The sequence below is a fragment of the Gossypium raimondii genome, chromosome 7 (assembly GCF_025698545.1).
Source record: "Gossypium raimondii isolate GPD5lz chromosome 7, ASM2569854v1, whole genome shotgun sequence".
Taxonomy (NCBI): Eukaryota; Viridiplantae; Streptophyta; class Magnoliopsida; order Malvales; family Malvaceae; genus Gossypium; species Gossypium raimondii.
This window is the reverse complement of record NC_068571.1, coordinates 47,132,990-47,155,677: the sequence shown is the minus strand read 5'-3', so window position 1 is coordinate 47,155,677 and position 22,688 is coordinate 47,132,990. Positions and strand designations below refer to the sequence as shown.

At 32.1% G+C, this 22,688-nt stretch overlaps 2 protein-coding genes across 4 annotated transcripts; both read left to right on the top strand.

Annotated features, from left to right (window-relative positions):
- Positions 1-7,542: 7,542 nt before the first annotated feature.
- Positions 7,543-10,889, top strand: LOC105786722 (serine/threonine-protein kinase AFC2). Of its 3 annotated transcripts, XM_012613214.2 has the most exons (12): positions 7,543-7,748; positions 8,267-8,480; positions 8,726-8,752; positions 8,864-9,017; positions 9,124-9,172; positions 9,267-9,381; positions 9,638-9,729; positions 9,858-10,014; positions 10,105-10,169; positions 10,266-10,363; positions 10,441-10,543; positions 10,622-10,889. In XM_012613214.2, the coding sequence occupies exons 1-12, from the start codon at positions 7,647-7,649 to the stop codon at positions 10,766-10,768; spliced, it is 1,323 nt and encodes a 440-aa protein (XP_012468668.1). In that variant the 5' UTR covers positions 7,543-7,646; the 3' UTR covers positions 10,769-10,889. The 3 variants fall into 3 exon arrangements, with proteins under 3 accessions (XP_012468668.1, XP_012468673.1, XP_052489341.1); XM_012613219.2 differs by lacking the exon at positions 8,267-8,480 and having other exon boundaries at positions 7,570-7,748; XM_052633381.1 differs by lacking the exons at positions 7,543-7,748; positions 8,267-8,480; positions 9,124-9,172; positions 9,267-9,381 and having other exon boundaries at positions 8,494-8,752.
- A 3,345-nt stretch (positions 10,890-14,234) lies between these two features.
- LOC105786730 (cytochrome P450 71A1) lies at positions 14,235-18,224 on the top strand. Its single transcript, XM_012613223.2, has 2 exons — positions 14,235-16,481; positions 17,460-18,224. Exons 1-2 carry the CDS (start codon positions 15,522-15,524, stop codon positions 18,075-18,077), a joined length of 1,578 nt encoding a protein of 525 aa, XP_012468677.1. The 5' UTR covers positions 14,235-15,521; the 3' UTR covers positions 18,078-18,224.
- Positions 18,225-22,688: the final 4,464 nt, after the last annotated feature.

The window sequence follows — 22,688 nt, the reverse complement described above, 5'->3', positions numbered from 1 at the left end:
AAAATCATATTTTTACATTTAATATATTATTTAATTCCAAAATACATAGTGACAAGAATCTAAAGATAATTGAAACAACTAAGCAAGCAAAGAAGCTAACCAATATATAAAAAATTAATAAATAAATTATGAGGTGATGAAAGTTAATAAAAAAATTGATTAAGGTGGACAAATTTTATTACGATGGGTGACAATAGTTACAGGGACCCAAAATTATTTTTTAAAATTTAACTCGAACAAATATATTCGATTCGATTCGATTCGAATTCTATCTCACTCGACTCGATTCGAGAAAACTTCAAATAAAGTTAGGATGATAAAATGAGATTCGAAAACTTGATTAACTCGAAAATTTTCGATTCGATTCGATTCGATTCGATCGAATGCTCACCCCTACACGTGACCATCACTTTCACTTTTACATAGTGGCCTACACACAATCCGTGCCATACATGTGATCATTTCTGTCACTTCATTCGTATCCCTTTTTATTCCAAAGGTTCATTCGGGAATTTTTCACTTTTTCTCACTTTTCTTTTAATCGATTAATTTCAATTTCTTGTCTTTCTTGATTTATAACAATACATTTAACTTATATAACCTTCACACTATTCATTCCAGTCCAAAAATCATACTTTTGAAAAAGTACATTTTTGCCCCTAAAGTTTTACAAAATTACAATTTTGCCCCTAGGCTCGTAAAATAATTTTTATTCAATTTTCTTGCATTTTAGGCCTAGCTGAACCATTTTCATAACTATAGCAGTCCACAATACTCACTTATTCACACACTTGTGACATATTTTATAACTTTTACAAATTAATCATTTTAGGCATTTTCATTGAAAATTACTTAGTACAAATCGTTTATCACACTCCAAACATTCATATTCTTCCATAAAACATCAAAATACATGCATATCATTCATGGGTAAATTTTTAAACACAAACCCTAGTTCAAAACAATGGTAAAAATAGGTAAATCTTGTTACGAGGATTTCAAAAACATAAAAATCATTAAAAATAAGGATAGAACGGACTTACAATCAAGCTTGGAGGCTTGAAAAACCCTAGCCATGGTTTCTTCATGCAATTTTCGGCCTAGGGGTTGAAGATGGACAAAAATTGGCTTTTAATTTTGTTTTTAATTCATTTTAATAACTAAATGACCAAAATGCCCTTAATGAAAAACTTTGGAAACATGCCTAACCATACCCATTTTTGTCCACCAACTTAACCAATGGTTTAATTACCATATAAATACCTCAAATTTAAAATTTCATAACAATTGGACAACTCTAACATATAGAACTCAACTTTTGCACTTTTTACAATTTAGTCCTTTTGACTAAATTGAGTGCCCAAACGTCAAAATTTTCGAACGAAATTTTTACGAAATCATTTTTTGAAATCGTAGACCATAAAAATATAATGAAAATATTTTTTTTCCTAGAATTTGTGGTCCCGAAACCATTATTCTGGCTAGCCTCAAATTCGGGCTGTTACATTAGATTTGAAACAATGTGGCTTTTGGAGGAATCGTGTGAAATGGAGGTTAGTAGAATTTGGGTTAATAGTTTGGGTGATGTTCCAAGTAAAATAAATGCGGTGGAAGTGGGCCTTGAGAAATGGTTCCAGAAAATTAAAAATCAGAAGTCTCTAACGAGGAAATATTTGAAACAACAGTTGCTTAAATTGAATGAAGCTATTCCCACGGATGAAATATTGGGAGAAATTATGGAGACTAAACTGGCGCTTAACATAGAGGCTAATAGAAAGGAGCTTTATTGGGAGCAAAGAGCCAGAGCGAATTGGCTGAAAAATAGGGATAGAAACACAAATTTTTTTCATCAATCGGCAACGGATCGTCGACGAAGAAATAGGGTGGAGGAGCTGGTGGATGGCGCAGGTAATATTCATAAGAGCAATGCTGATTTATTAGTGTTGGCCACAAATTATTTTAATAACTTATTTACATCGAAAGGTGTTGGAAATTTAAATTCTAGTTTAGAAGGTGTCGAGCCATGTATATCTCAATTGATGAACGAGGATCTTAAGAGGGATTTTACTTATGAAGAGGTGTGTTTGGCTTTAAAAGCTATGAGCCCTTTAAAAGCTTCTGGGGAGGACGGTTTAGGGGCGATTTTTATCAAAGGTTTTGGCATATTGTGGGTAAAGAGGTGGTAGATTTTTGCATTGAGACGTTGCATAGGCTTCATACCACTGCTGAAATAAACAGTACAAGAATTGTCTTGATCCCCAAGGTTAGTTCTCCTTGTTTCATGACTCATTTTAGGTCTATTAGTCTTTGTAATATTTTATATAAAATTATTTCAAAGATGCTAGAAAATAGGCTTCAAAAGGTCCTTCATATTTGCATTGACGAAGCACAAAGTACTTTTGTTTCGGGAAGACTTATTACCGATAACATCATAGCAGCATATGAAATTTTGCACTCAATGAAGAGAAAACGGGTAGGGAGAGAGGGATCATTTGCCTTAAAACTTGACATGAGTAAGGCATATGACCGGGTTGAATGGTTTTTTGTGCAAGTTATGCTTCAAAGGATGGGTTTCTCGGATCAATGAGTTGAGAAAGTCAGGCGTTGTGTGACATCGATCTCTTACTCTGTGGTTATGAATGGGGAGGTGGGTAATTCATTTCTCCCGTCAAGGGGACCCTATTTGTCCCTATTTATTTCTTATTTGTGGAAAAGGTTTGTCTGCTCTTCTTCGGATGGCAGCTACAAGGTGTGTTCTTAATGGTTTTCATATAAATAGGCACGCTTCTCGGGTTACCCACTTGTTTTTCGCTGATGATAGCCTTATTTTTTGAGATGCAACAGTTGATAGGGCTAAAGCATTTAAAGAAAATTTAGAGGTTTATGGCCAGAGTTCGGGTCAAGAAATTAATTTCGACAAGTCTAAGGTCTTCTTCAGCTCAAATGTCAATCAGAATAAAAGAGAGGTGTGTCGAATTTTTGGGGGTTAATTGAAGCATTAATTCGAAAAAATATCTCGGTCTTTCAACAATAGTGGGGCGTAATAAGAAAAGGGCTTTTAAGGAGCTTAAAGAAAGGTTAATCAATAGGGTATCCAATTGGAGCTCGAGATTACTTTCTATGGGTGGGAGGGAAGTTCTTATTAGAGTTGTACTTCAGGCTATTCCTTTGTATGGTATGAATTGTTTCTTGCTGTCGTCGTCTGTTTACAAAGAACTGGAAGCTGTCATATCCCATTTCTGGTGGCAAAAGAAAGCTGAAAGAAAAGGTCTTTATTGGTGTTCGTGGAAAGAGTTGTCTGTGCCAAAAGAGGAGGGGGGATAGGGTTTTGAGACTTGTCCAAGTTCAATATTGCACTACTAGTGAAGCAGGGCTGACGTCTAATGGAAAACCCGGGTTCACTAACAGCGTGTTTACGTAGAGCAAAATATTTTAATGGATCAAATTTCATGGAGGCTTCTCTAGGAGCGAATCCATCACTTGTATGGAAAAGTATCTGGTGTGCAAAAGGACTCTTAGGCTCTGGTTTGAAATGGAAGATTGGATCTAGAACATCTGTGTCAATATGGCAAGATTATTGGTTGCCAGGGAAAGATCAATGACTTATTTCTAAAGGTAGGGTGGCTGGAATGAAATGTGTGTCTAATTTGATTTTGCAGAATCCTAATCGTTGGAATAGAGACCTCATTTATTCAACCTTTACAATGGAAGAAGCTGATCAAATTGTGAGTCTTCCTATTCCTATTACAAATCAATCTGATAAAGTAGTTTGGTCTAACGAAAACTCAGGCATCTATTCTATGAAAAGCGGATATAATATGCTATTGGATCCCCCAAATGTGAATTTAAATGAGCAAAAGCTATTCAAGCAAATATGGAGCTTAATGTGTCCTTCAAAAATTCGCATCTTAATCTAGAAATTTGCAAAAAATTATGTGCCTACTTATCAGAATTTACATTTTAGGAGATTAATCACTGATAACAAATGTTCGCGTTGCCGATAGTTTTGGGAATCCTCTACCCATGTTGTTCGTGATTGTTTGTTTGCTGCACAAGTTTGGTCCAAATTAAATTTTCAGTGGCCGAATTCAATGGCAAATTCAAAATTTAATGAGTGGTTGAACTGGCTTTTGGAGAATTCAGCCAGTAACAGAAAAGATGAGATTGCTATTACAATTTGGGCACTTTGGTTTTCTCGAAACAAATATGTCCATGAGAAAAAGACGGAAAGTACAGAAGAAGTTGTTACCTTCATTAGGGGTTTTGGTATGGAATATCACGGTAGCACATCGACTTTGAAACATCCTAAACCGCGATCCATGGTAAAATGGATGCCCCCTCCTCAAGGGTGGGTGAAAATTAATGTCGAAGCGCGACTTTCTGTGGCAAAAAAAATGCAATTTCAGGTTTCATCATAAGAAATGAGGAAAGCTTTATAATGGGTTCGGGGTTTAAAGGGCATAACCTAGTTCAATCGGTGGTGATGGCTGAAGCGACTGCAGTACTGCATGGGCTCCAATTTGCACTGGATTTGGGATTCACAAACGTCATTTTTGAGAGCGATTCAAAGCTGGCTATTCAGAACATACAACAAACAAGTAAAGATTACTCAGAATCCAGACCATTCACCTGGGATGCGAAGAATTTGGCGATGAACTTTTCTTCTTGTCGATTTCAATTCGTTACGCGATAAGGAAATGGGGCAGCGCATGCAATGGTTGTTGAACGTTTTAGAACTGATGAGGATTCGTTTTGGGTTGAAGACGTGCCATTGAAAGTCTTGGAAGTAGCTGATTCTAATTGACGATTCAGTCGACCACCATAATTCCTTTTCTGTGAAGTCGATTGGGTTGAGAAACTTGGTAATCTGGTTGTCTGTCTCAACTTGCTTCCTCTTCTGGTTGACTCTCTGCTGAAATTTGGAAGATTTAACCATTTATTCTTAGGGGAGTTCAGAATTACAAAGAGCTTGGAAGACTGTAGAAATGAGAAGACGATTTCTTGTTTTGGGGCCTATTGCTTTTTTGGTTTTCTATTTTTTGTTTTCCTGTTATTTGGTTTTTCCTTTCGTTTTTTTCCTTTGGGGTTGTTGTAAACTTCTCTGATTTGGTCTTTTAGGTCCAAGTATTAAACGAACTTTATTTCAAAAAAAAAAATTTCTTTCAAGCTATTTGGACTTGAACTTTTTGATATTAACACTATGAGGGTAGAGTTTATATTTTCCATAAACTTACCTCTATTTAGTACATTGAGACAAGATTAAGCTCACATCTCTTCCTATAATGTGAAACATTTTTAAACAACATTATTTTTAAATAGTTTTAATTTATAAAATTATTTTTAAATATACATCTAAAATTTAGCCAAAATTTACCTAGTTTAAGCAAAAATTTAATGTTAACATTTGTCATATGGTAAAAATCAAATGAATATTAAAATATTCTTTTATACTTTTAATATTTACCTATATCATAAGATAATTTTACAAACATGACTAATATTATTTAAACATAAAAATAGTTACTCATAAATTTAAATACGATTAATAGTTACTTACCAATATTTAAAATAAATCAATCATATAAATACTAATAATATTATTTAAAGTAAATCATAAAAATACTTAATCATGCTTAAGATATCAATAACAATTCATATTATCATGGCTTTTGTCCATACTTTCATAGTTTTTGTTTTGTCTACTATGTTCTATCTAAAAGTCGTGGTTGCTTTAATTTTTAGTTTTTAGTTATTTTTAATCATGTTTTGATATATATATACATATATATATATATATGAGATTTGCCAAGGTAACGGTGTCACCATATTTATTGAGAACCATTATTAGAGGGCATTATCATGATAAAACACAATGATGATATTTATAAAATTGGATTCTAAAATGATGAGAAGGAGGATAGGTCATTTGAAACTTGGCCTTTTGTGCATCGCTTATGCAGTAGGTCACTTAGGGCCCTTGGTAATGGTCTCCTAGTTGATCGAAATTTATCATTAGATTAGTCTGATGATGGCATGATTTGAATGCAATTTTCATCGAATTGATCAATGTGATGCATCTTTGGTTTGTTTTTTAATTCTTCTAGCGTTATGACTACTATTAGTTTGCAAACATAATATTTATGCATGAGTTTATAGGTCATATTTATTGTTTGTACTATATGTTATGTCTTGTAACAACATACTCTATGACCAAACGAATTCCTTTGCAAAACTAGATTACCTATTTCTCCACAAGCCTCCCATTTGGGTTATGCTTTACACTCTAAGTTTATGCAAGGAAGAAATATTAATGGTAAAGCATTAATCATGAATTGCGACATCACCTAGAGAGAAGGGAGTGAAGATGAAGATGGAGGAAAGAGGAAAATATAATAGCAATTAACAATTTAATTTAATATTATATTATATTAAAATAAAATTACATGTCAACTCTTAATTGGTTGAAGAATTTTTTTAACGGAAATAACGATAGGGGCTTATAATGGTGACGAAATTCTAATTTTAAGTATATGGTTTGACAAAAACAAGATTTAGTTAACTAACTAAAAAAATGATATAATTTAAAAGCTACTTATTCAATTAAGCCTAAATTTTTATAATTAAATGACTAAAAAAGATTTAATTTGTAGTTGAAACAAATTGTTATATATAGGAAATCGTTTTGGATTCTCATCATTATTTTAAAAATCCAACTCAAAAGATTTTAGTTTTTAGCGGAAAAAAGAGATAAACATATATATTGTGAAGGGTTGGTCAGGCCGGATCTATACAAGGTATCTAGACCAATGTTTCAAGTTCGAACTCAATTTGAAAATTGAGTTTACTTTTTTGTCTAAGTTCGATCCAATTTAAGAAAGGTAAATTCAAGCCCAATCTGGCTCATTCATATTTGACTTTTTTAGATTAATTTTTATTTAAAATAATTTTTTAAAATATAATATACTAAATGCACTAAAAATGTTGAAATAAAAGTTTTTATTATATTAAAAATACTACCATAAATATAATAAATGTTTTATTATATTAAAACCACAAATAAATATAATAAATATGTTTATCAAATATAATTTTAAAATTTTATATTTTGAGTTGGGTTGCTTTAATTGGTTAAATTTTTTCTTTAGGTTTTAAATAATGAATTTAATTATTGTTAAGTTAATGATTTAATATAATTATTAATATATATAATTAATATAATATTTTATAATATTATATATCCGGGTTAAATCGAGTTTAGATAAAAAAATCTTATTTAAAATTCGACCGATATAAAAAACGGACATCAAATTTTATTCAACTTCTCTTTTAAATATTATATTTTTATTTAAATATTTTAATTTTTCGAATTAGCTTTCGGACTTGACTGTGCGGCCCATATCACAATTTTAGAAGGATCGCACATTCACATGGCATATTCCGTCAATCCAACGGTAAATCTCTTGACACGTGTACGGAAAGATAGCATCACAACCGCCTCGGTCCCTTTAGTTGTTAGGTTAAAAACTCGGGTACGGTGAGCGAAACCTTATCCTGAAGAAAGGGGGAAAAAATATTAATTTTCAATTTTTTATCATTTTCTCGGGAAAAAGAAAGAATTTTCTTTTCTAGATCTAGTCTTTACGATCATGGAGATGGAGAGCGTGACGGAGTTTCCTCATACGCATATGGATCGGCGACCTAGAAAGCGGCCGCGATTGGGATGGGATGTAACTCAGTTGCCGCCGCAGGTATCGCCTTTGTTCTTTGATTTTCTTTTCCTAGATCTGGTTAATATTTACCCTATGTGTAGAGTTTTCCAGTTTACGAATCTGTTCTGTAAAGATTAACGTGCTCTTTTTAAGGATTTTGCCTTAGATCTGCTATTATTTGATTTGTTCTTTTTTCCTTTGTTAATTTGTATGTTTTATCATTCAGTTTAACCATCAATTTATCTTATTTTTAAGAAGAAATTCGTGTCTTAGGGATTTATCCCTCAATTTGTAAGATTCCAAGGGCATCGGAAAGATAGAACAAATTCATCAATATGTTATATTTTGTGTTGCACGAGTCTTTATTATGATAATTTTTGGGATAAATAATTACTTTTTAAGCATTTTTTAGATATTATATACTGTTTCTCTATTGTTTTTGCTTATGGAATTTTTGGTAGGTAAGAATAAGGGATTTTAAGGTGATTGGGGATGATAAAAAAGTGTTGAATTTTTTTTATCTTTTAGTGGTACAATGAATGGATGGCTGTGTGTAGGCTCAGGTAGGAATGTTTTATTCACAAGAGATTTGGAATGTGACAAGCGTTGCTTCTACTGCAAAAGCACCCTCAGATTGTGCTAGTACTATTACTACTAGTTCTTCTGTAGTTCTAAATGGTGGAGTTGCTCGAAACGGTTCTCCCCCGTGGCGAGAAGATGACAAAGATGGGCATTACATGTTTGAGCTTGGAGATAATTTAACCTCTCGCTGTAATTTCACTTTTACCATCACAAGCTTATATTCATTGATAAATTGCCTTGAAAACCATAAAGCAAAATGTTTGAATTGGTATTTGGTGAATAGGATGATTGTATTTCTGGATTTGATTGTAGGTTAAACTCTCAATGGTTTAGTGATAATTAGCATTTTCTTTATTGTTCTAAGTAGTTTTTAACACATTTTTGTTAGTTATTTAGTACTTCTGTTTCTAATTCTCCTTTCTTTACGGTTGCAGATAAGATACAGAGTAAAATGGGTGAAGGTATGCCTTAGTGAACATATTGCGTCTTTTGTTTACCTATGGTTTGGTTCAATATATATATGCCATTTCATCTTAGTAGGCATCTCTTTCCTGACCTCCATCCTTTTACAGGTACTTTTGGTCAGGTTTTAGAATGCTGGGATAGAGAGAGGAAGGAGATGGTTGCTATCAAAATTGTTCGTGGAATTAAGAAATATCATGAAGCAGCCATGATAGAAATTGAGATGCTGCAACAGCTTGGGAAACATGATAAAGGTGGCAATCGGTGAGTTATCCACTGCATTAAAATTATATTTCGCTAGAGCCACCAACTTTATAACAGACTTTTTGAAGTTCTTTTTGCAATGGTTAAATGCGTTCATTCCTTGCAGTTGTGTGCAAATACGGAACTGGTTTGACTATCGTAACCATATCTGTATTGTAAGTATATGATTGATTTGTGATGGATTGCTTTCCCCACTGACCAATAATTTGGGGGTTAAAACTTGTGAATGAATTTAAATGGTTTCAACAGGTGTTTGAGAAGCTTGGACCAAGCTTATACGATTTTCTACGGAATAACAATTATCGCTCATTTCCCATTGATCTTGTCCGCGACATTGGCAGACAACTATTGGAATGTGTAGCATGTGTGTAATAATTACTAAGCTAGTATCTCTGCCTATCCTTCTTATGTTGCCATTTTTAAGTTATCATTATCTCGACTGCTAAACCTTAATATAAAATGAAAGCATTAGGTTCTATGAATGCCTTCTGTTAGCTATTAGAGGTGTCTGAAGTCTTTTCCTTTGAAAGCATTTGCATTGATGTTTATTAGAATGGTACCAATTGTTGTGCTTATTCTGTCACTGGTTTCTTATAGTTTGCTCTTGTTAATATTTGCAGTCATGCATGATTTGCGTCTGATACATACGGACTTGAAACCAGAAAATATTCTTCTTGTCTCTCCAGAGTGTGTCAAAGTTCCTGATTACAAGGTATTTTCCTTTAGCTGAAACCTTCATCTTTCTTTGCAGCAAGAGTTGTGTAAATTCCCTATCTGTGATGTATTACATCTGTCTGTCATTTCTTGGGCTAATTATTTATATTATTTTTATGCTGCCAGGGTACATCAAGATTTCCAAAAGGTAGTTCTTACTTTAAAAGGTTGCCAAAATCAAGTGCCATTAAGGTAATAGATTTTGGTAGCACTACTTATGAGCGTCAAGATCAGACTTACATTGTGTCAACACGACATTATCGTGCTCCAGAGGTTATTCTTGGTATGCATTTTCAAGTTATTATGGCTCACGTATCAATGGTTTTAGAAAATGGTCACATGATCATTAAATTTTTTATATCGGATTTTATAGGACTGGGATGGAGTTACCCTTGTGACATATGGAGTGTTGGCTGCATCTTAGTTGAATTATGCACGGTATTTCAGGAAAACCGATTCATTGTATTGTGGTTTTGTAAGATTGCAAAATGATATATGAGCAGAGCACTTATACAACAGTTGATATTCCGACAGGGTGAGGCATTGTTTCAAACACATGAGAATCTGGAGCACCTTGCCATGATGGAGCGGGTGTTGGGTCCACTACATCAGCACATGTTGAAGAGAGTAGAGTGCGTGGATTCTTTAGTTTTTCATTTTCCCCCTTTGTCTTATTGAAGTTTATTAACATGTAGTTTGTGGGTTCCAGTCGACATGCGGAGAAGTATGTTAGAAGTGGTAGACTGGATTGGCCAGATGGTGCTGCATCAAGGGATAGTATGAGAGCTGTTCTTAAGCTACCTCGTCTTCAGGTATGGTTTTGTTTCGGGCGAGCGTCAACGATTGGTGGTGGGTTATGTTGGTCTAATAGGTTTGTGCAATGATTGCAGAACTTGATAATGCAGCATGTGGACCATTCGGCTGGGGATCTAATCCATCTATTGCAGGGGTTGCTTAGGTATGACCCTATTGATAGGCTCACTGCTCGTGAAGCTCTAAGGCATCCGTTTTTTAGCGGGGACAAGTTTAGGCGATGAGCGTGCGATATGCTTCACTTTGTAAATTGTATCAAACATTCAGTTACATGAAAATTGTATCATTAGTTGGATTGAATATACCTTTTTATAAATTATCCTGCCCATGTCGTTGTTTTTTCAATGCATCTCTGAGGGCAATTGACACTTGAAAAAAGTGTTGCAACATGATATTTTAAAATTAAAACAAATAATTTAAGATTAAATATCTTATGCTGTTGAGCTTCCAAATGCAAAATTAAATAAAGCAGCTGAATTTTCTATAAAACACTCAAAAGTGAGTTGACTCAAATGAGACTTAAAATGTCAAAAACACTTCCGAAATCAAAATTTTGAGGTAATTATTATTTGGGCTCGAAATATTGGTTTATAGTAATGTGCAAAAGATACCAGGACCTAGAACTGCCTTAATGGTACATCATGATTGATAGATTAAACAGTTGATCGTTAAATCCTATCAATCTTGCTTAATTAGTTGTTAACGACTATTGAATTAAGCTATTATGATGCTTATGTGATGATCCATGGCAGTAACGACTACCAATAAGTTCATTATGGACTCAGTTTTTTAAATTATATCCAATTTTAGAAACTTTAAAAATATAATATATTATAAAAATAATACAAAAATGAGTAAAGGCAGTTTCTTGATATTTTGCAACCCAAAAATAAGCTTGATTTCACATCTAAAACGTGGATTTATTATATATTTTATTGAAATCCATTGCATGATTAAAAAGTTTATATTTATTTTGTTATTTATACTAAATAAATTTATTATATATTCGTTTTTATTTTACATGGAAGTTAAGCGTGAGCATAGAAAATACTTCAATCACCAATGCCATGATTAACAAATTGGATAAAAAGAACTTCAAAAATTTATAGCAAGAAAAGCAAAAATCACCCTTTCTTTTTGAATCATAATTATTATAGTCCCCCTTCAAAACCCAACAAAATTGGAAAATGACCAAAGCAATAATGGTGAGAAATCATGATTCCTACCTTTTCCTAATAATGGAATCCCAGGTTAAAAAAACATAATATTAAATTTAGCTCTTAACCTTTTATTTTTGTTAATTTGACTCTCTTTTTTAGTTAAATTTGATCATTAACTTTTTAAAAGAGTTTAATCACTTTTTTTAACGAAATGTTGACTAAAATATTAATTTTTTAACGATGAAAGTGCGGCAACCCACGTGACATCTACATGTACTTCATGTAAACATGACATTACTTGTCATATCTGTAACGTCAATAAATAATTTAAAAATTAAAAATTAAAAAAAGTCATAAAAGTCATAAATTTTTTTAAAAAAACATAAAAGTACATGTAGATTGCCATATGGGCTACTATGTTTAAAATTTTAACATTTTAGTTAGTATTTTTATTAAAAACTTGAGTACTCAAGACTCGAATCTTTGCCTTTGTCAATTGTCTTTGATCCATTTAATTTTCGATTTTAAAATTCAGTCCAACTATTATTAAAATTAAATTCAAGTTCATTACAACTTCATTTTTAGTTATATTGCTACCAAGTAAATTTTTTATTCCAAAATATCAAAAAAAGTTAACAATTGAACTTGAATTTTGAAATATAAGAGACTAAATTCCTAAAAATAAAAATATATATACTAAATTTCAAATTTGCAAAGAGTACAAGAAACTTTGATATATTTTAACCTATAACAAAAACTCCTTTAACAATTTACGTAAACAAAAGCTTAATAGGTGATTTACGATGCCAAAAAAATTTAAGGAAATTGAGATAAATTATAAAATTTGGGAGTTTTTTTTTTTTTTTGAAATAATTAAGATTGGGCTTTATTAATAAAAAATATTGTAACAAAACTTATAAACCTATTATCTTAGGAAAACCCGGCCCAAAACAGATGGCCAAGGTTGAAATAAATATCTAGATATTAAAAGAGAGAATTCTAGAACCTACATTAAATGCACCAACCTACTGCCCAATCAAAATTTGTTGAAATCTGTCATCTCGTCTTCCCATCATTTCATTTCTAGTTTGACGATTTTTCTTTCAAAACTTCTTCTGAATCGTTTCACTTTCTTTAGTTTTGAAGCTTTCTTCCTTCCTTTCCTCATCTCCTGGCATTTCTTAGTCTGGTTCGCGCAACCGATCATATCTTCTTTGATCTTTGGCATACTCAAGGACCTCCATTTCTAGGTAAACCTCCACTTTCCTAAAATTTGGGAGTTTAAACCTAAAAATCTGCATTAAAGATGCTTAAATTAAATTATCAATTTTTAAAAGGGTTAAAATTATATATATATTTCATTTAACCAAAGGTGAAAAATTACTAAATTGATTTTTTTTTTAAAATTTGAGGAGTAACTATAAAACATTTTTCCCATTTAACCAACTAGAGGGCCAAGCTCTTGCCATGTCACTTGCTCCTCTTATCCATCTATATTCTATAATACATATAAAAAAGGAATTTGGAGACACTTTTGAACGGATAAAAATATTATTTATTTTTCATTATATTACTAAATTAAGTTTAAAAGAACTATAATTTAATTTAAAATTATTAGTTAAAAACTTGTGTTAATTTTAAAATAGAGTTATTTAAGCATCTTAATTGTCACTCAATGTTATATATCAATTAAAATTAAAGTTTAGCTTTATAAATAACATTTAGTAGTTAAGTATATTTAATGAAGTAGCAACTAGTAAAAAACAGAGATTATTAGTGTTAATAATTTAGAATTGTATAAAAAGAGAGGTAATATCAATTTTATTCGAATAACAATGGCAGAGAGAGTAATTGAAGGTAATATAATATTATGATTTTTTATTTTTGTTTTTACATTTTTATGTAAGTTGTTTATAGTATGTGGTTTGTTTTGAAAAGCTAACAAATTTCAACAATTATTTGTATTCACTGTTATTAATTTAATGTAAATATATTTTATATTTATCATGAAATCTTATCATAATCGTTGCTTGTTATTTTACCCTTTTTTTAATTAGTATTAGAGTTTATATAGTCCAAATTTGTATATTATTTAAAATTAATGATAGGTAACAATAATTAAAAATGCACATTAGAAACTAATAATTTAAAAGAAATCGACTTACCATTTCATAATTGATAAAAATAATCTAACATCTCTTAAAATATATTTATCAAGTAAAATTCAAGTTAAAAGAGAGAGAGAATTATACATTTATTATTCATCTATTTTATTTTATTTATTTTCCTCCATTTTTATTTACTAAATAATGAAAATTTAACCACCTTAAAATTACATTGGACTACTATAAAATTGAATTATATTTGATTTTAAACTTATGTTTAATTCAGTTATATATTAAAATTAAGATAAATTCATTAAATCATTTTTATCTAAAATTAATTACAAATATTTAAAAGGTTTTAATCGAAATAAATTTCTTAAAATAAAAAAATAAAATTATTTGAAAGTTAATATATAAAATTGAAATAAAATTAAGTCTAAAATATTTAACATAGTTAATATATATATATATATAATTACTTACTAAATAAACAAGTAAACCAATGTTTATATATAGATGTAGGAGGATCTGTTTGGGAAGTAAGAAGCCCCTTTGACATCTCTTCATTTACAAATAAATCTCCGTGTGAAAACACAGAGACAAAGGGCTGATCTTTAAATAAGAAAAAGAGTGGATCTGCAGGATCCCAAATGAATTGGCTTATTCGAAAAAAGCCTTGTTCTTTGGAGGATCTATCTTGTGCCTGGTACTACATGGTTCCACTCTGCAAGAACGCCGAATCATTCTCTTGAAGCTCATCCTTTTCATCATAAATGATCCGCTTGCCCCGAAATGGCCCGGCCCATAGGGAAATCCTAATTCATTGGGCCTTTCGATACAATCAAATAGAAAGCCCCAAGGGCGCATATCCTAGGAGCCCAAACTATGTGATTGAATAAATCCTCCTCTATCTGTTACGGGTCGAATACTCCTTCAAACTCTAATTCGTATTTTTCATAGAGATTTCTCATCAACGATAGAACAAGATCCATTTTGCATAATATATAAGGGATTCCCCTCATCTTTGTTTGTTTTTTTTATTTTGTGAATTACTATAACAAGGCAAAACCCGAACAATCAACGCGACTAGTACGATTCGAACCTAGATCACACTTGGTGCAATAATCATTCTTAACTATTAGGCCATCACATGGAGTTCAATTGATTCATCTTTTTGAATATTTTCTCGTATTACGTAAATATAAAGTTTGATTAAATTGGTATTTTAATTCCACAAACTAGGAAATACAATACATGATGAATTAAAATATTCCTATGATTTTGTTTTATTTAAACATTGAACTCAACTACATCAAAACCTACAAAATTCCAAACTACATTCTCAAACAAACAGATAATACATAAACGAGCGACCTTTCTTATGGGATAAAAAGATGCTATTGAGAAATGAATATTTTGTAAAGGTAGAATTAAAATACTCAGTTTTAAGTCTTGTGGATAAAAAAAAACAATATTTATATAATTTTGGTTTTGGGTTTGAGATTCAACTTGATTCTACTTTAAACTTAAATGTAACTACAAGCTAATAAAAAACATCAAGAATTGAATTTGGATAGAAAATCCAATGACTACAAGACAACAGAAAACCTCACGAGTTTGAGATGACTCCACTCTGAAAATCTAAAAATATCCGAGTCATGCTAAATTGATGGAATTCTTTATTGCAAAAAGAATAAAATAAATAAAAATTGATGGTTGACTGGGGTTTTTCTTATTTAGTTCATAACTTGATCTGCAAAAAATTGGAGATACCACCATTAATGGAGCTCATCAATGAAACTAAACTTTACAACCCATTGTTTCTCTCTCTCATCCTCTTTATTTTCTCCTTTTTACTTTGGCTTAAACTATCAAAACACAAATTACAGAATTTGCCTCCTTCTCCCCCAAAGTTACCAATCATTGGCCACCTTCATAAACTTGTGAAACTCCCCCACCGATCCCTTCGAGACCTTTCACTAAAATATGGGTCCTTAATGTTTCTTAATTTAGGTCAAAATCCAACCCTAGTTGTATCATCAGCTGACTCCTTGAAAGAAATGGCGAAAAACTATGATGTTGTTTTCATGAACAAGCCAAACACCACTGCTGCAAATATCTTGTTTTATGGGTGCAAAGATTTGGGGTTTTCACCGTATGGAGATTATTGGAGACAAGTTAGGAAACTTTGTGTTCTTGAGTTACTAAGTGCTCGAAGAGTTCAATCGTTTCAGTTCGTAAGAGAAGAAGAAGTTGATGCTATAATAAGGAAACTCCATGAGGCTGCAGTTAATGGTGATGTTGTTGATTTAACCAAGATGTTAATGGCGGTCTCGAGTAACATTGTTTCCCGATGTGTTATTAGTCGTAAAGCTGAAGACGATAATGGCGGAATTCATTTTGGAGAGTTAACGAGGAGGGTTATGGTTCTTTTCACCACCTTGTGTTTTGGTGATTTTTGGCCGTCTTTGAAATGGTTGGATTATGTAACTGGGTTTATTTCACGATTGAAATCAACTTTTTGGGAATTGGATTTGTTTTTTGATCAGGTAATTGATGAACATAAGGAAAAGGAAGCCATTGATGAAACGAAAGACTTCCTTTCTATCATTTTGCAACTTCAAAAAGATGGCTTGGATCTCACTCAAGACAACATCAAAGCAATCTTACTGGTTTTTTTTTCTTTAACTCTCTTCTTCTCATTTCTTCATGTTTTATCGATTAAACAAAAATATTAAATTTAAGGATGAATTCATGCAAAATAATTAGGATAGTTTTAAAATATGACCTCAGAAACATGAGTTTCAATAAAAAATATGGTTAAGCTATTTTATCAAATCCCTATGGCTATGATATTTAAGATTTAAGAAGGCTTGAAACTCATAACATGGATTTGTACAAAAAACAGATAAATTAAATCTGGACCTGGCTATATTATGCAGTTTGTATCATAAACTAATTCAATTTAGGTTTAGTTACACTTCAACTTTAATTTCTCATAATTTTATGAAAACTGAGAAGTTACCCAGTAAACGTATTAACTTCAACAGTTGATTTCTGCTAATTTATTGCATATAGATAGTGGCAGATTTTGGAATTGAGTTTTGGGAGGCCTAATTTTAAGAGTTTAATAAGAATTTTTTAAAAAATTGGGGTCTAATTAAAATTTTTGTGAGATCAATGAGAATTTTTAGAAATTTCAAGAGAGCTCAATTAAAATTTTAAAAAAGTTCAAAATTATAATAAGAATTTTTAAAAATTTGAGAGGTACTGTTTAAAAATTTCTAAAAATTTTAAGAGAGAAATAAAAAATTTTCAAAATTGAGGTGAGGAGCCATGCCCTCTAGGCCACCATAACAGTCCGCCTCTGCATATAGATCATTGAACTACTGGATTTTGCTAATTTTGTGCATATAAATCGATGAAGTATTGATTTCTAGGTCAATATTTTTATTGATCAAATTTTATTAAATTAAAGTAGAGAGATTAACCTTTTAATTTTCATAAAATAAAAGGATAAAATTCATAATTAAATCTTAAATATTATAAAACGTAATAAAATTGATTAAGAATTAAACAACAAATAAATTATATTTTTAAAAGAAAATATGAATAGTTTTATTTTTGTTTTGAAAATTTTGGTTTTTCAGGACATGTTTGCTGGAGGAACTGAAACAACATCCACAACAGCAGAATGGGCAATGTCCGAATTGTTGAAAAAACCAGACGTGTTGAAAAAAGTTGAACAAGATGTACGAAAAGTGGCGAAAAACAAACAGAAAATCGAATTAAACGACCTAAATCAAATGAAATACTTGAAATGTGTGATCAAAGAAACATTAAGGCTTCATCCCCCAGTTGTTTTCTTGGTCCGTCGAGGAACATCGGAAGCCGTTAAACTAGGAAATTACGACATTCCACCCAACACTACAGTTTTCATCAATGTGTGGGCGATTCAAAGGGACCCGATATGGTGGGAAAACCCCGAAGAGTTCACCCCGGAAAGATTTGAGAACTCCAGGGTTGATTTTAAGGGTCAAGATTTTCAGTTCATCCCGTTCGGGTGCGGGAGAAGGGATTGTCCTGGGATGCCATTTGCGATTGCATCGCTTGAATATTTGGTTGCAAATCTTTTGCTTAGGTTTGATTGGAAGTTGGGTGATGGTGAAACTTCGGAGACTTTGGATTTGATTGAAAACTATGGGCTTACTGTTAATAAGAAAGTTCCTCTTCGTGTTATGCCCACCATATTTCATCCATCTACTTAGCCATTTTTCATCTCATCTCTTTTCTCTGCTTTTGTTTTATCTTCTTCGTTACAACACAACTACTTTTCTATCCCATGCCATATTTCATGTAGATTTCGACTTCATTAAAAACAATTCACCTTTTCTAATTGAATCGAGTTTTATTCACTCGTATTTTATATTGTTATTTTTGTTGTAAAAAGTTGTTGCATTTAAAAGCTTTTACTTTTTATCTATGGGTTAAATCACTTTCTGAGGTCTAAACTTGACAACTACTCTCACATTGGGGTCTAAACTTTATTTTTGTCCAAGTCAGCCACTGAACATGGTAATTGTTCTCAAGTTCGGTCCTAAACATGAGGTTAGCATTTAGGCTTAGCTTGGTAGAGTAAAAAGAAAATTGGAAAGAGTAGAAAAATAGAATGATAAAAAAATATAATTTCCGTTTTCATGGTGTGTTTGGTAGGAAATGTGGAAAAATTTAAAGAAAAAATAATTTTCTTTCCATTCATTATTTGGTAGAATTGGAAAATGAGAGGAAAGAAAATGTATAATTTTGAATTAACATACATCCCTTCATTATTTTCTCTCTTCTTATCATTCCAATTTGGAATGATTTGTTTTCGTGCATTAGGCAAAAAAATGATCATCTATTATATTTTCTTTTCCCTCACTTTTCTTCCTTATCAAGCACACTCAAAATTTATTTTCTTTCTGTTTTTCTTTTCTCTCATTTCATCATTTCACTTTTCTACTCAATCAAGCACACCCCTAGGTAGAACTAGTGTAACACCCCTATACCCGGTCCGACCATATAAACCTGGTATAAGACTATTATGTTTGGTGTCAAAGCGATTTTGGCTAAACACTGTGTAATTTAAACATTTACCTGTTAAAAATAGAACGTCGGTAATGACAATGCATCGCAAAGAAAAGGAGAAAAAAATAAAGAACACACAGATTTACCTGGAAACCCTTTCGGGAAAAAATTACGGGCAGAGGAGAAAATAATTTACTATGTCGAATTCGAATGATTATAAGAGGAGTTTCGACTTCATCTATTTATAGGTTGAAAAAATCCAATTCTAATCAAAGTCAAATATATTCTGTTAGTAAATGTTAAATATATTATATTCATAAATACTAAATCTTCTAGAAAGAATATATATTTTGTTTAACTTGACTTGCAAGCAATCTCTTAGAATTTGGGTCACACAACTCTAACAATCTCCACCATGGCACGAATTCTCAATGAATAAGTTTTTCACCTCTTCCATAAAACCCCTTAAGGGTTTAACTTCAGCAATGAACACCAACCAAGTCTAAGCAATGCTAAAACTTGGTTATAGGAAGTGACTTAGTCATCATATCTGCTAGATTTTCATGAGTACTAATTTTGCTCACAACAATATCACCACAATCAATAATATCACGAACAAAATGATACCGAACATCAATGTGTTTTGTTCTTTCATGAAACATTTAATCTTTGGTAAGGAAGATGACACTCTGATTGCCACAAAATACTGTACTGATTTGAAGGTCTTTATTGAGTTCACTAAATAGTCCCTTCAACCAAATAGCTTTTTACAAGCCTCAGTAATCGCCATGTATTCAGCTTCAGTGGTAGACAAAGCGACTGTAGTTTGCAAAGTGACTTTCCAACTAATTGCACAACCTTCGATTGTAAAGACATAACCTGTGAGAGATATTCTTCTATCAAGGTCTCCAGCAAAATCAGCATCAACATACCCAATAACTCTATCTCTAGTTCTTCCAAACTATAAACAAACACTAGTAGCACCTCGTAAGTATCTTAAAATCGACTAAACTGCTTTTCAATGTTCTTTACCAGGATTCACTATGTATCTGCTAACTGCACTGACTGCATATGATAAATCTGGACGTGACCAAATCATAGCATACATGAGAGATCCCACTGCACTAGAGTATGAAACATGTGACATGTACTCAATCTCATCATTTGATTGTGGAGACATAGCCGGTGAAAGTCTGAAATGGGCTACTAAATGAGTACTAACAAGCTTAGCACTCTGCATATTGAACCTGCAAAGAACTTTCTCAATGTACCCCTTCTAACTAAGGTACAATTTACTTGATTTTCTATCTCTGAGAATCTCCATACCAAGTATCTTCTTTGCTGGTCCCAAATCATTCATCTCAAATTCTTCACTTAGTTGGGTTTTGACCTTTCTTATCTCTTTATTTATCTTTTACTGCTATCAACATGTCATCAACATAAAAGAGCAGATACACAAAAGAACCATACTGTTTTTCTTAAAGTAAACACAACTGTCAAAACTACTTTTTTTTTGAAATCATAAGAATTCATAATGGAATCAAACCTCTTGTACCACTATCTTGGTGACTGTTTCAAACTGTAAAGGGACTTTTTCAGCAAGCAAACATAATATTCTTTTTCTGAGACTGTAAAACCCTCTAGTTGCTGTATGTAAATATCCTTCTTAAGTTTTCCATGCAAAAACACAATTTTTACATCTAACTGCTTAAGCTCCAAATCATGCATGACCATAATACCAAGCAAAACTCGAATCGAACTATGCTTCACAACTGGAGAGAACACATCTGTGAAGTCCACTCCTGGAATTTGACTGTAACCCTTTGCAACAAGCATTGCTTTATATCTAGGTTCTTCAACTTCTAGAGTCCCTTCTTTTTTTTTAAACACACATTTACAACGAACAACATTTTTACCTTTAAAAAGTTTCACAAGATCCCATGTTCTATTTTTGTGGAGTGATTTCATCTCCTCCTGCATAGCAAATATCCACTTTTTTGAGTCTTCACAGCTAACCGCCTTAGAATAATTAGATGGCTATTGGTTTACATCTATATTTTCAGCCACATTTAAAGTATAAGCAACTAGATCAGCCTCGGCATAATTCTTTGAAGGTTTAATTTCTCTTATAGTTTTGTTTTTGGCAATAGAGTATTGTGGTAAAGAAGCAACTCTATTCTGAATTTTTTTACTGGCTTGAGAAGTCGACTCTGTTGTAGATTTTAGATTAATCTGATGCTCCACCTACTTTTGATTTTCTTTATTGAAAGAGTCTTTAAGAGATAAGTTAGGTAGCATAGCAGTTTCATCAAAAACAACATCTCTGCTAATCACAATTATTTTATTTTCAGGACATTATAACTTATACCATTTTACACCAACTTTATAACCAAGAAAAACACATTTAATGGATCTCGGTTCCAATTTTTCATTATCAACATGAGCATACGCAGAACACCCAAAGCTATTTAAATCAGAATAGTCAATAGAATTACCAGACCATACCTCTTGTGGAGTCTTTTTCTCAATGGCAACAGATGGAGGTCGGTTGATCAAAAAATATGCAGTACAGGCTGCTTCGGTCCAAAACGACTTTGGTAAGTTGGCATTTGACAACATACATCGGACATTCTCCATGATCATTCTGTTCATTTGTTCTGTAACCTCGTTTTGCTAAGGAGTATGACGAACTATCAAGTGTCTCACGATCCCTTCTGACTTGCACAGTTTATTAAACTCATCAGAACAGAACTCTAAGTCATTGTTTGTACGGAGGTATTTTATTTATTTTCCTGTCTGTTTTTCAATCATAGTTTTTCAAGACTTAAATGTGGAAACCACATTACTTTTCTGCTTCAGGAAGAATGGCCAAACTTTTCTGGAAAAATCATCAATAAAAGTTAACATATAATTAGCTCCACCTCTCGAAGGCACTCTGGATGGCCCCCACAGATCAAAATGAATATACTCCAATGTTCCCTTCGTGTTATAGATTCCTCTAGTGAATCGAACTCTCTTTTGCTTCTAAAAAACGTAGTGCTCACAGAACTTTAGTTTGTAAATTCCTTACCCATCAAGAAGTCCTCTTTTGCTCAATTCTGTCATGTCATTCTCACTAATATGTCCTAGGTGCATATGCCAAAGTTTAGTAATATCATCATCTAACAAGTAAGAGGATGCGACAGCTGCATCACCAGTAACAGCAGATGTAATACCCCCTACCCGTATTCGTCGCTGGAATAGGGTACGAGGCATTACTAGATTTTACCGAATTAATTTTTCATTATTACGAGTTAAATACTATTCATTTATCGAAACATGTCATGACGTCCCTTGGATTGGCCTCCGAAGTTCAAAACATACATCGAGACTAAACTGAGATTAAATCAAAACCATAAGAAATTTTTTTATGAACTCAATATAACCCTTTTATAAATTTTTAACCTTCCATGCAATTTTAAACCGAGACTAATCTAAACCAACCAATACATTTCAACAGATTTTCAAGATAGATTCAAACATATCCATAAAATAACCTCATCACATACCAAAACCAAGATTTGTTAGCCATACCAATGGCTAACCTTATATTCATTTCACATTAGCATTTACTTTATTAGCTTATACATGCCATTGATTTCCAAAATAAAGTTTCTTTATATACCGAAATCTTGAGGTTGATAGTGTGATGCGTCTTCGACTAAATTCGACCTCCGAGCTCTTAACACTACAAAACAAGGGAAAATGAAACAGGGTAAGCACTTTGTGCTTAGTAAGCTCATGTAACAAGAATTATAGTTACCTAATATTTT

Coding starts and splice junctions, on each gene's coding strand:
- LOC105786722 (XM_012613214.2), top strand. CDS start 7,647: ATGGAGATGGAGAGCGTGACGGAGTTTCCTCATACGCATATGGATCGG. Junction 9,018..9,123: donor CATGATAAAGGTGGCAATCG/GTGAGTTATCCA, acceptor CATTCCTTGCAG/TTGTGTGCAAATACGGAACT. Junction 10,364..10,440: donor CACATGTTGAAGAGAGTAGA/GTGCGTGGATTC, acceptor TGTGGGTTCCAG/TCGACATGCGGAGAAGTATG.
- LOC105786730 (XM_012613223.2), top strand. CDS start 15,522: ATGGTTGACTGGGGTTTTTCTTATTTAGTTCATAACTTGATCTGCAAA. Junction 16,482..17,459: donor ACATCAAAGCAATCTTACTG/GTTTTTTTTTCT, acceptor TTGGTTTTTCAG/GACATGTTTGCTGGAGGAAC.